The sequence below is a fragment of the Tupaia chinensis genome, unplaced genomic scaffold, assembly GCF_000334495.1.
Source record: "Tupaia chinensis unplaced genomic scaffold, TupChi_1.0 Scaffold000281_1, whole genome shotgun sequence".
NCBI classification, from domain to species: domain Eukaryota; kingdom Metazoa; phylum Chordata; class Mammalia; order Scandentia; family Tupaiidae; genus Tupaia; species Tupaia belangeri.
The window spans coordinates 2,550,774-2,565,930 of record NW_006159764.1 but is presented as its reverse complement, the minus strand read 5'-3'; the positions used below and the strand labels follow the sequence as shown (position 1 = coordinate 2,565,930).

General features: G+C 36.6%; 1 protein-coding gene across 1 annotated transcript in view; it reads right to left on the bottom strand.

The window, feature by feature from the left end:
• The window catches only part of ZBBX (zinc finger B-box domain containing), a 111,152-nt gene that overhangs the window by 75,272 nt on the left and 20,723 nt on the right, over positions 1–15,157 (bottom strand). The window contains exons 4-6 of the mRNA XM_006150294.2: positions 12,987–13,077; positions 5,514–5,562; positions 4,837–4,946 (exon numbers count right to left, since the gene is read on the bottom strand). Coding sequence (XP_006150356.1) covers positions 4,837–4,946; positions 5,514–5,562; positions 12,987–13,077 — 250 coding nt within the window. The remainder of the gene's footprint in view (positions 1–4,836; positions 4,947–5,513; positions 5,563–12,986; positions 13,078–15,157) is intronic.

Genomic DNA, 15,157 nt, shown 5'->3' with positions numbered 1-15,157 from the left:
CGCTGCTGCTATACAGACCACACATTGAAGAGCGAGTTACGAGTGTACTTGACATAGAAAAGCAGACTAAGCTCAGGTTTAAATAGTCCAATAGGAGGGTGTCAAGTTCTATTTTTTTTTTTTTTTTTTGAGGGAGAGTGAAAGCATGTTTATTAAGGAAAATGTCCATAGAGGAGCAGCCCCGTAGCAGGAGATGAACCGACAGCTTCGTTCCTTCCCCCAAGAGGAAGTGAGTACTGTTACCCAAAAGCAAAGGTAGAAGGGCGACCCCACAGGCCGGGCAGCGCAATTTCATTCATTGTTAACTATGAAAATCCCCATGAATGACATGGTTATCTACCATCATGTCATCAGATTTATTAAATATAAAATGATTATAAAGATGAAAAACAAAAGTTGAAAGAGTCAGCATTTTTTTTTTTTTGGAGAGATTTTTCACTGTAGGGCGCGGGCCCTCGCCAGACAGACAGAGAGAGACAGAGAGACAGAAAGCGAGAAATCACCCCCCGGGGGGATGGTCACGCCGCAATCCCTTCTCCTCCATTCTCCTCTCGGGATCTTGGGCACGCACGCACACGCGCCCGGCGTGAGTTTTAAGCCACCGGGTCTGGGACACGAACCGTGGTCGACTACGTGGGAGTCCAGCGACATAGCCATTACGCTAACTGCTGGTTCCCAAGAGTCAGCATTTTTATATAACTAAAATGAAATTAAAAAGGGAGGCTAGAATAAAATCACAATATCCACAACATTTAGTGAGCAATTATTGCTGCCCTAAGGCTCTTAAATGCTTTTTTCTCTCACTTAATCATCACAACAACTGTATTAGGTTTGAGTGATCGTTATGAGGATGAGGTAACAAAAGATCTAACGGTGGGGAATTTGTCCATAGGCACACAAGTCAGCTGGTGCAGCCGAGATTTCAACCTCACTGTCTGGCTCAAGCTCAAGCTCTTAACTAGACATACAATACCAATCGTTCAATTAACCACAGATGATTAACTGCTAATTATTTATTTTTAAAATCTTGATAAAATACTTACCAAAAATATAAAAGTAATATTTCAAATGAAGCATGCTGTGCTATTTAGCAAAATCTAAATGTCCTTCTTCAAAAGTGATTAGCTATATAGAATGAGTTTTTTTAATTTAAGAAAAGGGAAAACAGATACTATTCTTAACGTAGGAACTAGTCCTATTCTTTCGACTTTTGTAGAAAGAGCCATGGAGGAATCAGCAGTTAGCGTAATGGCTATGTCACTGGACTCCCAAGTAGTCGACCACGGTTCGCGTCCCGGACCCGGTGGCTTAAAATTCATGCCGGGTGCGTGTGCGTGCGTGCCCAAGATCCAGAGAGGAGAATGGAGGAGAAGGGATTGCGGCGTGACCATCCCCCCTGGGGGGTGATTTCTCTCTTTCTGTCTCTACGTCTCTCTCTGTCTGGAGAGCACACGCGCCCTATAGTGAAAACCTCTCAAAAAAAAAAAAAGTAAATAGAAAGAGCCATGGTATCTTAAAGAATATATGATAAAAAACATTATCCCAAATCCTTCATTGTTAAGTGTAAAATTTACTTAAAAACTATAATTTCACAAAAATGTAGCTTTATTATATTATAGATTCCAAAAAGTATTATACATAATTTTTATTTCACATATCTGATCCTATTTTAATGAATTTCTCACAAATATTTGGCACCATTTTTATCATGTAAAATGGAGAACTGAAAATCGGTCTCAGTACATAATTCTATGCCAAGTATTTGTTAACAACAGACTTTTAATGAAAGTAACCAAATGGATATTTGGGGACTGGAAGATCAAAGCTGGAGTTGCAGAGTAAGCTTATATATTTCGTTATACAAGCATATTTGGATTTAAATTGGGTTAAAACGACCGCCAACTGGAAAATCTTTTTAGTCAGTTTGTATAACTGGCAGAAACATGTTAAAAACGTAGATAAGAACTCCAAGCCAACCACAGATGTTTCTTCAATGATGGAATACTCAAGTGCAGTTTTAACAAATATCTTGTTAATTTGATGAATGCCAGTTCAGTTGTGCTACGCCTTCAGAATCCATTTGACTTTGATTAATCTATCCGCATTGGCCAAATTAATGTATGGTTTTTAAACTAGCTACTTCACTTGAGCCATATAGAAACAGCCTAAGGCTACTGGGATTTCCCTTAAATGTAAGAAAATTGAGTTTTGAGTTTTGTCTTTGTCATCAGCATGTATGAATGCACTGGGTCATAAGAAAACATGTCAACAATAAAAACACACAACTTACGTGTCTTCTCTGTGTACTGGACACACTTCACTTCCACCTTATCCTCAATAACTTTAATACAAGTATCTATATTGTGCCATTTTACAAATGAATAAATAGAAATATAGAAAGATTGAATGAATCACTTGCTAAGAGTCACATAGCTAATAACAGCGAAATTTGAGATTTAAACCTCCAGAAGGCAAACTCTGATTCCCTATCTCCCATACACAATTTTCCTGGTGAAGTCCAATGAAATGCATATAAAAGAGTTAGAGCAATAGGTGGGTGGGTAGATTTGATCTAATTACCCAGTGACTATAAACATACACAATGATAAAAGTAAACAACACAATAATCCCTGGTCAACCACATTATATCTGGCTAACTTGAATTTTTAAATTAACTATTGTGTTTTGACGACTACCATGGGATACTATTTTCATTTCAAATCAAAGACCATCTTTTCTTAAAATGTTAGCACAATTTTTCAGGAATCGTCAGGGCCCAAACCCTGGCTTCCATAAACAACAGTTTCCAGGCAAAGCAGCTCTTTAATCACCACACACATTGTCACCGTTTGCTTTCTAGCCAAAGCACGTGCCATGTACCTTGTCTGAAATATTTTTCTTACCTTTATTTCTCCTTAGAAATATAGATCTTTTATTTCCAGGACAAGCCCTATCTACTTAGGCTACACTGTTCAAAAGTACCAAACACTTGGGGCTAGCCCACGGCCTGGTGGTTAAGGCAGCCGGATCCCACATGGCTGAATATGTGATTCATGTCCTGAACCCGGCAGTTTAAAATTAGGTTTGTTTGTATGAGTGCCCAAACTCCTGATAGGAGGGAGAGGTGGAAGAGAAGGGATTACAGCATAGTTATGCCCCATGGGGGATGGGGGTACTTTCTTGCCATCCCCCCACCCCATTTCTCTCTGGTGAGTGCATGCATGCACCTTCTGGCAAATTAGAAAGTACTAAATAGAGGAGGAATCACAATAATCTCAACTTATATCTCCTACATAAATCCTTTATCAAATCATTAACAGTGAACTTCAACAATTCAACGAGTGAGTCCCTTTTCTAGCTCTCACACTTCTAACTCAAGAAACACTAGCATTCACTTATATTTTTTACACATTTCTGGATAGTTATGATATGCTAAGATTCCCTAAATTACTGCCCACTGTCATATCGAATGAGAATAATATAACACAATATTACACCAAGATCTATGGTTTTCAATTACTACTGTCGTTAGCTCTTTATCAGCTATATAGCATGCAATCTCTATTCATAGTATGTTATGAAATACCGTTAAATAAATGATTGTCAACAAATATAAACAAAATACTGGTACACTTAACAGGGATTAATTGTCATGTGTAGCAAGAGAAGTTAAAAATGTAACTATCGTTGCACTTATATTAAGTTCAAGAACAGACACAAATAAGTCTCTGGAGATAAAGCAAAAGCAGTAGATGCCTTTGTGCTAGGGACTGATTGAAGGGCCGCAAAAGGACTATCTATGGTGAAGGCAAAGTTCTGTGTCTTCATCTGATGTACGCATTTGTCAAAAGCCATTTAAAATCTGTCCATTTCACAATAAGTAAATTAGACCTCCTTAAAAATAATTAGAGAATTCACAATTGCTAAGACATGGAACCAACCTAAATGTCCACAAACAGATGAATGGATTGAAAAAGTATGGCACATATACTCCATGGAATATTACTCAGCCATAAAAAAAAATAAGGCCCTGGAATTTGATAGAAAGTGAAGAAATATGAAATATTTGTTACTGAGTGAAGCAAGTTAGGCTAAGAAAGAGAGTCATTGTATGTATCCACTTAACATATACCACCTGCCTGCACTCTATGGTAGAGACTGAAAGACTGGAGGACAAAAAAGCATTAAAAACTGTCATGGACACTAAGACAAAGTGGAAAGAGAGTGTAGGAGTGGAATAGTGATGGAAAGGAAATTAGGGGAAAAAATGGAAAGCTAAGATATTTGTGGGACACAGAAATAGTTTATTATCTGTTGATGAGGATGTGTATAGTATTCCCAACTGGCCTGAGATGTGTATCATGCTGGGTAAAATCTCTCACAATCTAGATTATTGTATAGCAATTGAATGTATAAATAATAATAACAAAATAAAAAAAGAGAGGATATGAGGAGAGACTATGATGACAAGTGTGCAGAACTTCTCAGAAGAATTTTACTCTCATGGAGGGCAGAAGGAAATTTGGCGTTCACCAGTTACTTTTGCTGCAGTTTTGGTTCTGGCCTTGTTTTTAGATGGGAGACAAAGCAGCATGTCTGTGCTGACAGGTGTGATCCTGGGAGAGAGGACACAAGTTAAGGTGACAGCCTTAGTAGGAATGAGAGGGTAAGATTCAATGAGTAAGGTTAGGTGCTGGTCTCACCCAGCAGCGTACACACTTCACCACAGCCAAAGGAAAGAAGGAAAAGCATGTGGCTACCAAAGCAGGTTACAGGGAGAGAGGTTTATGAGGCCATGGAGAGTTCTGTAGCAACTGCTCGTGATTACGTACGTACCAGCAGAGCAGCTTTGTTCTCACACTGTCCACAAACCTTCCCTTTTATCTTAGGTCTTTCACTCTCAGAAGAACTTGCCATTTTATGATTAATTGGTTGTTTCACTGGCGCTGGAAGAAAACAATATCAGATCAACCACTTATATGTTTAGTTTTTTTTAATTGATAAGATAATGAAGTATTCACATTTCTAAATTCTTAAACAGCACTTAAATAAGAGTTGCCCAACAAGACTTGTTTGTAGCAAGGCCTAATCTTTCCAGTACACTGGAGCATGCAGTAGTGCCTGGCAGCTTCGGTGAGCACGAAGTTATACATATATTCAATATTCTTTTAATTTCTTAGAGAACAATCTTAGTTTATGACTTTACACTGCTAAATTCTCTTCCTGGTTAAAAAATTATATCAATAAAGTTTAAGGAATAGTGCTATAAAAGTATTCACTTTTGAAAACTGCTATTATTATAATCATAATTTAAGCTGACATTTTTTAACATAAAGCCTCCTCAAAAAAATAAATAAAATTTATTTTGAAAATAAAAGTGTCATCACTTTGGGGTTTAGAATGTTTGTACTACAAGAACAATTCTAGCACTTTAATTTTATATGTAATTTAAGCATTAAAAAAAAGAGGATTCATATCATTAGCACCTAGAAACATAGTGATAAACTGCTTACCTTTAATATGGTCTTTCAGTAATTTTAATTTCACTTTTCCAGCAGAAAGCTGTATTAATGAAATAGATTATTTGTTAGGTAAGCATTCTCTTATTCAAAGAAAATTTTAGTGGGACCAGCAGGTGATGTGAAGGTTAAGGTGCTGAATCCCACACGGCCAGCTGTATAGTTAACATCCAGGACCCAGCGGCTTGAAAATTATGACAGGCGCATGTGGGTGTGTGCCCAAATCCCAAGAGGAGACTGAGACTGAAAGAGAAGAGATTGTGAAATAGCCATACCCACAGGAAGTGATTTCTCACTTTCTCTCTGTCTCTGGTGAGTACACACCCTAAGCATAATCTAAAAAATAAATAAATAAATAAATAAAAATGAGTTTAAGTTACTTAAAAAGAAATTATAAAAGCTGTACCATTTGGGTGCGTCTTGAAAAAAACCTTAATTTGAAAAAAAAACAATGTAAAATTAATAGGATATCATCATTAAAGCAGATAGAGACTTTCAACTAATTAAAGAGAAAATTCATAAATAAGACAAACTCTAGAAAAAATATTAACCAGTTAAAAATACAGTAGGTTATATTTAAACAAAAACTATTATGCATCATTGTATGCTAGTATCCAAATATATTAAAGGTTCAGTAAATCTTATTTCTGCTTTTTGAAAAGCAAATGTCTAATATTTATGCAACTGAATTTAACCTGAAGTCTGACTGCACTAGTTAATCTCTTACATAACCATAGAAGCCAATATGATTACCTTATTTTTCTCATTTAAAGGGCCACATGGTTAAGTTCCATAGACTTAACTTTGAAATACATTATTTGTGATCCCTGACTTTTCTGCAATATAGCCCACCGTATTGAGTAGGTAAGTGTCACTAGTAGGTATTTCATATAAATTACCACTTAAAATCCATGGGTCTTCACAGTTTAGAAAGTAAAACAAACTTGCCAATTAAACATACCAGCCTTGACCTTATTAAAAACTCACACTGAAAGTCCACAAATGAGTGTGGAGGATGGTATGCATTTACACAGAGGCTGTCAATTCATGCCTAGTTTCAATTTGCAGTTTGCATGCTCAATTGCCCAATTTGTACATGAGAATATGAGGACAATGGCTGCTGCTATATCTATGGCTGTTCCAACTGCAGTCATCTTTGGTAATTTAGGCCTAATTATTCTCAGTGAATCTAGTGGTTTTGCTTCAAAGGGGCATTTATTGTTCACATTCTTTGAAGTAGCTGTTCAGATGCTATGTCCCAAACACAAGAGAAAAGAAAATAGAATTTAAATGATGAATTTTTTTTTTTTATGAATCACACTTTTATTTTTAAACTGGTAATGTTATCCAAGTTACAGATAATTTAATCTCATTTTTCATAACCAAATTATCCAGTATGATTATCTTAATGATACATCTGAATTGCAATATGATAAAAGTGGTTACAGGCTACCTGGACAAAATGAATAAATATTCTGAGCAAAAAGAACCCATTATTAGGAAAATTTTATGATGTGTTTTTATTATTATGAATAATATTTTTCTGCTCTATAAAATAGCCACATTTACTTCAAATGGGTCAAATTGCATAACAATATTTCAATAAACAAACTGCTAGCTTTTATTTTTAAGCAAATAGAATTACCTCATAATTCTAATTTTTGTCTCCTTGGGAAAGTGTTGGGTACAGCAGGATTGGACAAAGACAACTGCAAGCACATATATGTGCATACACACACACACAAACACATCCACGTTCATCCACATGTGTGTGGATATGTGTATATGTATATGTATGCATGTCCAAATCATCAGGAATTTAAAATACTGAAGCATATGTCTTAGTTATCCACTCATGCCTCCACTGTAGGTGCTGAAGGGATGCTATCAGAGGCCAGGGCAGCTTACTGGATGTACCGCACAGACATACGACCTCAGTCTTAGGGTCAGACTACACTGTTGTCATAGCATCCATGACAATCACAAATGCCTCCCAACTCTCATTAATGCCAAAATCTGCCTCACAGAGCCCCACACTTGTCCCACTAGCCGCCTTTTCAGATAATCTCATTGCCAAATCAACTGGCTAAGGAACCTTCACCGTTCTCTACTGATTATCCTGCCATCCAGGTTCCCTTGATGTTTCATGAAGCCCCTATTAAATAGTGAATTAACTATCTTATGCTTTCAACTTCTAAAAATGTCTCACCCAAAATTTCAGTAACTGGAGCTCACCGTTCCTTAAAACAACCTTCTCCAAAGCGCTCTCCAAAGGAGCTAGTTCCTTTCCGTTCTCACTCACCCGGAGAGGTAAAAAACAAAACAAAACATTGTCTTCCTACTTGTTCTTAGTGCTCCTTCCCTAAAGAGTTCCATTATCATCGCTCAACAAAGTCACCTCTTGAAAATCCCTTCCATCTGCTTATTGCCTTTACCAATATTTAGATTCCTTTTCCACCTGAACTTCAGCAATCTGCTCAGTATTTCTCCCCATCACATTTCTGGCTGATAATCTTTGAGACTTCAGTGTTCATGTTTACCTGACATCCTGGTGCTGAAGACCCTCCGATTGCCAGCTACTGTGAACACCTAGCTGCCCCTTCAGCCAGCCCACCATTATGACCAAACCTTGTATCTGAGCCACACTCTGAATGGTCACACCTTCAAAATCCCAAACTCAAGAGTTTCTCATTGCTAACCTCAATCACCTTATCCCATTAATCTAAAAATCTACCTACCATTGTGATGAAATAATGCCGAAGGCCTCTCTTCCACGAGTCATGCTGAACAGTCCCAGTGGGCCCTATGACCCTTCAGCGATCCATGTATTCATTTACTGCTGACCACCAACCGTGATTCTCACAGTAGCTACTCCACACCTTCTCCATCCCCACAAACTCACGTTCATCCCATTTTCCTTTCTACTGAGCAGATAATACTGCCTTCCACTTTCCTAAGAATGTTTGGTCTTCCCATTATAACTTCCCCCGGTGTCCCCCCTCAGTCAAACACAACCTCTAAAATGACCTTTCTGCCATGTGTTTTTAATGCCATCTTTCTTGTCTCAGAGAAAATGTGTCCTCGTTTCCTTGGTGAAGACCTTTCTAGTGAACCCCAAGTTCAAAGGCCAAACCTCCAACAAGTGGCACCTCTTTTATCTGCACCTTCAGTCTTTCCTCTACTAATATTTACATCCCTCAGACTAGAACCTAGCTCACCTCATTGCCCCTATTCTAAAAACCTTGGTCTTCAAAACCCTTGAAAGGTCACCTTCTCCCTCTCAAGTTCACTGCGGTAGTGGTCTTTATTCATTCCCTCCCTCACTTTCCTTTTCAACCACCTGAAATCTACTTTCACATCTAATAATGATTAGTCATCAAATTCAGCATTTTAAAAAATTTCTTTCTCCAAAAATAGACATTTTAATGTGTGGGGTTTTTTTCAGAGGTGTGTGCTTGCTGGAAAGAGACAGTGAGAAGGAAATTGAGAAATCACCCCTAGAGGGGATGATCATGCTGCATTCCCTTTTCCTCCATTCTCCTCCTGGGATCTCGGACACACACACACACACACACCACACACACACACACACACACACACTGCATGATTTTCAAGCCACCAGGACCAGGACTCAAATTGCGGCCAAGCATGTGGGAGTCCAGCAATGTAACTATTACACCATCTGCTGGCTTCATTAATATGATTTTTGAGATAATACTATGAAGAGGTTTCAAAAATATGATCTTAGACATTGCTCAAAATTCTGCAAAATAGCAGTTATTATTATGCATATTTACAAATGTGGTAATAGAGGCTTAGAAAGGTTAAGTGACTTGCTAAACATTACAAAACTAATGAAATAAGTCAGACTTTTCATCTGTATAGTCTAATACAGGGTTTCTCAGCCTCAGCACCACTGACATTTGAGGCCAAGTCTTTTACATTGGGGCTCTCCAGTGCATATATAGGATATTTCACACCATCCAAGGCCTATACTCTCTACTTACCTATAGGAGGGGGAAAAAAATAACTGTGTTAATGGTCAAAACTGCAAAGACATTAGCAAATGCCTGCTGGGAAGTGGAATCACCCCCTTGAGAAACATTGATCTGAATTGATAATCAAGTTTTTAAACTATAAAGTATGTTGGACAATCTTAACTTCGTAGTTTCTAAAAAGGTCCTCCTTTATTTTCCTACTCATAAAAACATACTATTTTGATTCTACTACTGTTTTTCTTTTCTTCTCAAACTATCTTCACTGGAGAACTGGCAAATTGTCTTAGAACAAACCTGAGAGCCTGCCTTTCAAATCTTAGCCCTAATGCTTAACCTTGACAGTTATTTCACTTTTTCATGTTATGTAACTTCATCTATGAAACTAGAATAGTAACAACCACCTCTAGAAACCATATAAGCACTTGATGGAAAAAAAAAAAAAAAGGAACCACAGCTAAGCTTTTCACTGGTACAAAATACATGAGGTAAATATCAAAGCTTTCTGTTCCACCATATTCCACACACTGTCCTTCCTTAAGCTTTATTTTTAACATCTTTCTTTAAAAAAATAAAAAATTCTTAGGGAGCCTATTTACTCCTTCAGCTTTAACTATCACATGAGAATTCATTCAAAACCCTAAACTGATACCAGACTTTTCTAGCCCCGCCTGCACGCTACCTCCTACTCAGTTCAGCCTGTAACATCAGTTATACGTCTGACTCTTCTTTGTCACCGATTCTAGTGGTGTTGCTGTTCCATAATGTCCTCTGTATTCCTTCTGCTCCCATTGTAATTCAGACTTTCAAGTGGCCTCTCGACTCTTTAAATAGTCCTGAAATGGCCTTGCTGATTCTACATCAATGACTTCCAAAGTGGCCAAAAAAAGATTGGTGCATAATAAAGAAACATCACCATTTATTTATGTTTATTTCACCCTGGACTAATATCAGTATTTTATTTTATAAAAGATATTATATATTTTTATAATTAGTAGATATGTGAATAAATTCTATTTATAAGTAAATAGAAGTCCAGGTGTAAGAAGTGCATGCCCAAAATATATTTTTTCTGATTTGTTGCATAATTAGTACACCTTGGCAATCAATTGTTCTATATACTATTAACTCCAAACTGTTAAAATAAAAGTAAACTAATTTAATAGCGTTTTATTGACTGAAAGTTAACAGGAGTTAAATTAGGCAGTTGTTCCTGGACTTCCAGACAACTCCGGTCAGCCTGCCAGTCAGTTCTGCATTTAAGTCAGCGGAAGAGGAAAGTGACTTGCACAGTGAAAGAGAATGTGCAAAAACCTAAGCAAGGGAGTGAGGGAGAGAAATCACTGGTTACATCTGAAGTTTGTCTGCATTAACACTGTTTAAAAGGCTGGATGCCTGTGATTGACGGAAGCCCACCTGCTGTAATTGGTTGTAACCTAGCAACCAGCTCAGAAAGCTAGCCTAACATATTCATTTCACCCATCCCTAGGAATCCAGGTGTGGAAGTACTGCGACTGTTTTAGGCCAAAATAATTTAACTAAACAAAACATACTGGCTATTTGAACAAGTTCAGCAATCATAAATCATTATCTTAACCTTGCTGTCTTCCTAGCTCGAAAACAGTCAGGAAATTCTATTCACCAGGTAGTAAATACCAAGGTTCCTGAGCCTGGTGTCCAAGACCTTCTGCCCTCCTGCCTGGTCTTGCTTTCCAGATCCAGTGTCTATAGCAAAACAAGTGCCTATGCTCTCCCCTCTTACCTAATTAGGAGGTTTGTGGGAACTCGGATCGTGATTTATTCATCACTTCTCCTTACGAATATAGCGCATAGATTCTGAAATATCTGTAGAGCCATGTCATTATTTCCCAGATAGCTCATACATTAAATGATTATAGCAAAAATTATATTCTGAACTTCACTATAATATTTTTATGCACCTTGGCTTCATATTAGATGAAGATCTTATTGAGAACTTATGTAAGGCAAGAAAGCATTTAATAAATGCTATCAAATAATACATCACTAACCACAAAAAGCACTTTAACATAGATTTACAGTAACATCTGAAACATTGAACACTATCCCAGAAAGATAATAAAATACGGAGGGTTAATACAACTATTTATTTATTGTGGGAGAGGTTTGTGCCTTAGGACTCATGTGCTCACCAGAGAGAAAGAGAGACAAAGACAGTGAAAGAAAGAGTAAGAAATCACATCCCGCAGGGGGAATGACCTTGCCACAATCCCTTCTTCTCCCTTCTCCTCCCGGGACCTTGGGCATACATGCACACTCGCCCAGTATGGGTTTCAAGCCACCGGGTCTAGGATCCAAACCACAGTCAACCATGTAGAAGACCAGCAATATAACCACTATGCAATCTGCTGACCCTGGATTATAAAACTTTTAACTGAAAATTAAAGAAAACTTACTAAGGGAATAATACTGTAAAATAAAATGCCGCTTCAAGCCAAAAAAGTTCAGGAGCACTGAGTGAGATGTTTGTAGATGCCCCCTGGTCCAAGGGAAGTTTAATAACTGATATATAAAATAAATAAAAATCTATGTAAGTTAAAACTTACAGAGTCAGGGATCTTGTACTAAATAATAAAGCAAAACAGATTTCTTCACAATAAGACTCTGGTTTTAATTTTAAAGTGAACAGAACCTTTTACTTTACAACACACAGTAAAGATAAAGCAATTCAGTCTGGTCTGAAAAACATTTTACTTTCGCATATGGAGTAAACAGTAAATGAATCATTATTATTTGAGTAGAATATAAAAACATTAAATACGTTTTATTTATACATTAGAATGAAGTCTATGATTCTGTGATAGATACCAAACGACATGAGGCTTCACCTTAATACAGAACTATTTTCTATTCTATTTCATATATACCAGAACTAAACGGAATGGAAAAGTTCAGTTTGAAAATGAAAAATTTAGAATGAAAAAATTCACCTCAAGGTAAATTTTTAAAAATCAACTTATAGGTGAAATACAAAAATATATCTTGGGACCAGCAGTTAGCATAATGGCTATGTTGCTAGACTCCCACATAGCCGACAGAGGTTCGAGTCCCGGACCAGGTGGCTTAAAACACGCCGGCCGCATATGTGTGTGTGTCCAAGATCCGAAGAGGAGAACGGAGGAGAAGGGATTGCGGCATGCCCATCCCCCCTTGGGGGTGATTTCTCGCTTTCTGTCTCTCTGTCTCTCTCTGTCTGGCGAGTGCACGCGCCCTATAGGAAAAAAAAAAAAAAACTTCTCCAAAAAAATAATATATATCTCAATAACAAACATATGCATATTAGCATACAAAAAATGAATGAAGTAATAATGTGCAAATTTGTTAAAACAAGGGAGTCAATTCCTAAGTATGAAAGAAAACACAAGACTTGAAAAAAATAATTTCTAGTATCTTGCTTGGCAAATTGCCTGATAATAAAATTGTACCTTCTTACCTTAATAACATTTCCTCTATTTTGTGACATCATGTGTGATCGATTACCCAATTTGCCCACTTTTCCAGATTTCCAGTGATATTCAGTTGACCTTCAATACATGTAAATAGGACAAAATGTAATTACTAAAACATTTCTCCTTTTAATGAAAACAAATATATTTTCTCTGTTTTAGGAAATGGGAATTCAGTTGTTAACATGTAACACACCAGCACAAAATGAAAATGAAGTATCAATAATGCCCTGATAGCCTCAGTAATTTTAAAAGTCACATATTTATGAATTTTGTGGAGAAAATAATAAAAGTGACATGTCCAAACACAAATGAAGAATTCCACTTATAGACATTTACAATAACTAAAGACAGCTTTACTGATATATCGAAAACTTTATAGGTTGTCATGCAGCTTTAAATGCTAATTATCCACAACTGCAAAGAGAAACAGGAAGCAAAACAATATCCAAAGACATTCATCAGATCTGCTAAGTAAATGAATTCCTTGTTAAGATCTCAAGTGAGTTCCACGTAAAAGGGGACAGAGACTGCCAAGAATGCAGTTCAGTCCTATAGTTTTCAAAACACTTTTACTTAAACCTCACAAGTTTTTTCTGAAATCAGCAGGATAGGGAGTCCAATTAAAAGATCAATGAACAACTTGCCTACATTACACAGATAATAAATTATAAAGCCGAGGTTACAACACTGGACTTCTGGTTATGATGATCACTTTCGGCATGACCCTCAGAAAGTAATGTAAGTATTCTGAAAACCTTCTCAAGTTTTTGCAAGTTTGAGAAATGTCTAGAAAAGATTCCACAGCTAAAGAAAACTCACTTTTAGGAGCTAATTCCAAGATCTCAGATTCCCAGATGAATACCACAGTCCATTGAGATGTCCAAACCAAATCCAAAGAAGTGAAAGTAAAGTAACTGGACACTGAATTATTAAGAATAAAGTAAGTTGGGCCAGCAGGTGGCATGGTGGTAGGCACCGGAGTCCCACATGGCTGACTGGTTTGAGTCCCAGCCTGGAAGTTTGCTTACTCCCTTTTCCACACTCTCTCTCCCTCTCTCTCTTTCTCTCTCTCATATGGCCTATAGCAAATTAAAAATAATAATAATAAATAAATAAATAATTATTTTTAAAAAAGAATAATGCAGCAAGACCCAATAAATTCTGTCATCTAGGATGACAAACAAGAGCGGCCTTGATTAAACCAAGCCTTTGGTTATTAGAGAAGATATGTTTATGTGTCATGCATGCTTTTCCAAGAATTGGACTCTAAAGATGAATACTTTTGAGACTACAATAAACAAATTTGAATTTTCTGTAATGATTCTAAAGGTACTTCATACGTATTCAGTGGTCATCATGTTCAGAACCAGACAAAAGTAAATTTAATGTACAAAGAGTTTGGTAATACTTAGTAACAGCAAAAGCACATGAAATATGCACTCTTAATCTGTGTAGGAGAAGGTTATAAACTTCTGAAGGTTATGTAGAAAACAATAGCTCAATACCTACTACAGTGTAAAATACACATACACTTTGACCTAAACAATAAAGATAGGAATTTATCCCAAGATACCCTTGCATATATAAGCAAGTATCCATGGAGAAACATGCTCATGTAAACACTAGTCACAAAACTCTAAAATAATAAAACTCTAAAAAATAAATGCCATTATATCTATACCACAAAATACTATGTAGCCACTGAGAGAATGAGATAGACTGACACTTGCACTAAGGTAAATTAAAATAGTAGCTATAAATTATTTTATAGATGATCTCACTTATAAAAATGTGAGAGAAAATATCTATCGGATGCACTCATAGCACATACACATACATGTTTATACATAGACTGCTACAAAGGTAAGATGTTGATGGGGGAAAATTATTCATTAGAAGTGATGCCAGAAAATCAGATGAGAGTCAGCTTAGAACCTCAAAGAGATCATTTCCATCAAATAACTATCAGGTCTCTCTGATTTATCATATTCACCTACTATTTTTATAATAAAACAACAGCCTCAGTAAAATTAACACAAATACACAAGCATTTTGGGAAACTTTATTAATAAAAGTTTAGCTATCTAGTATTTGCTAAAAACAGTTCAAACATACTTGAGGGTTTAAATTATTCATATATATATATATATATATA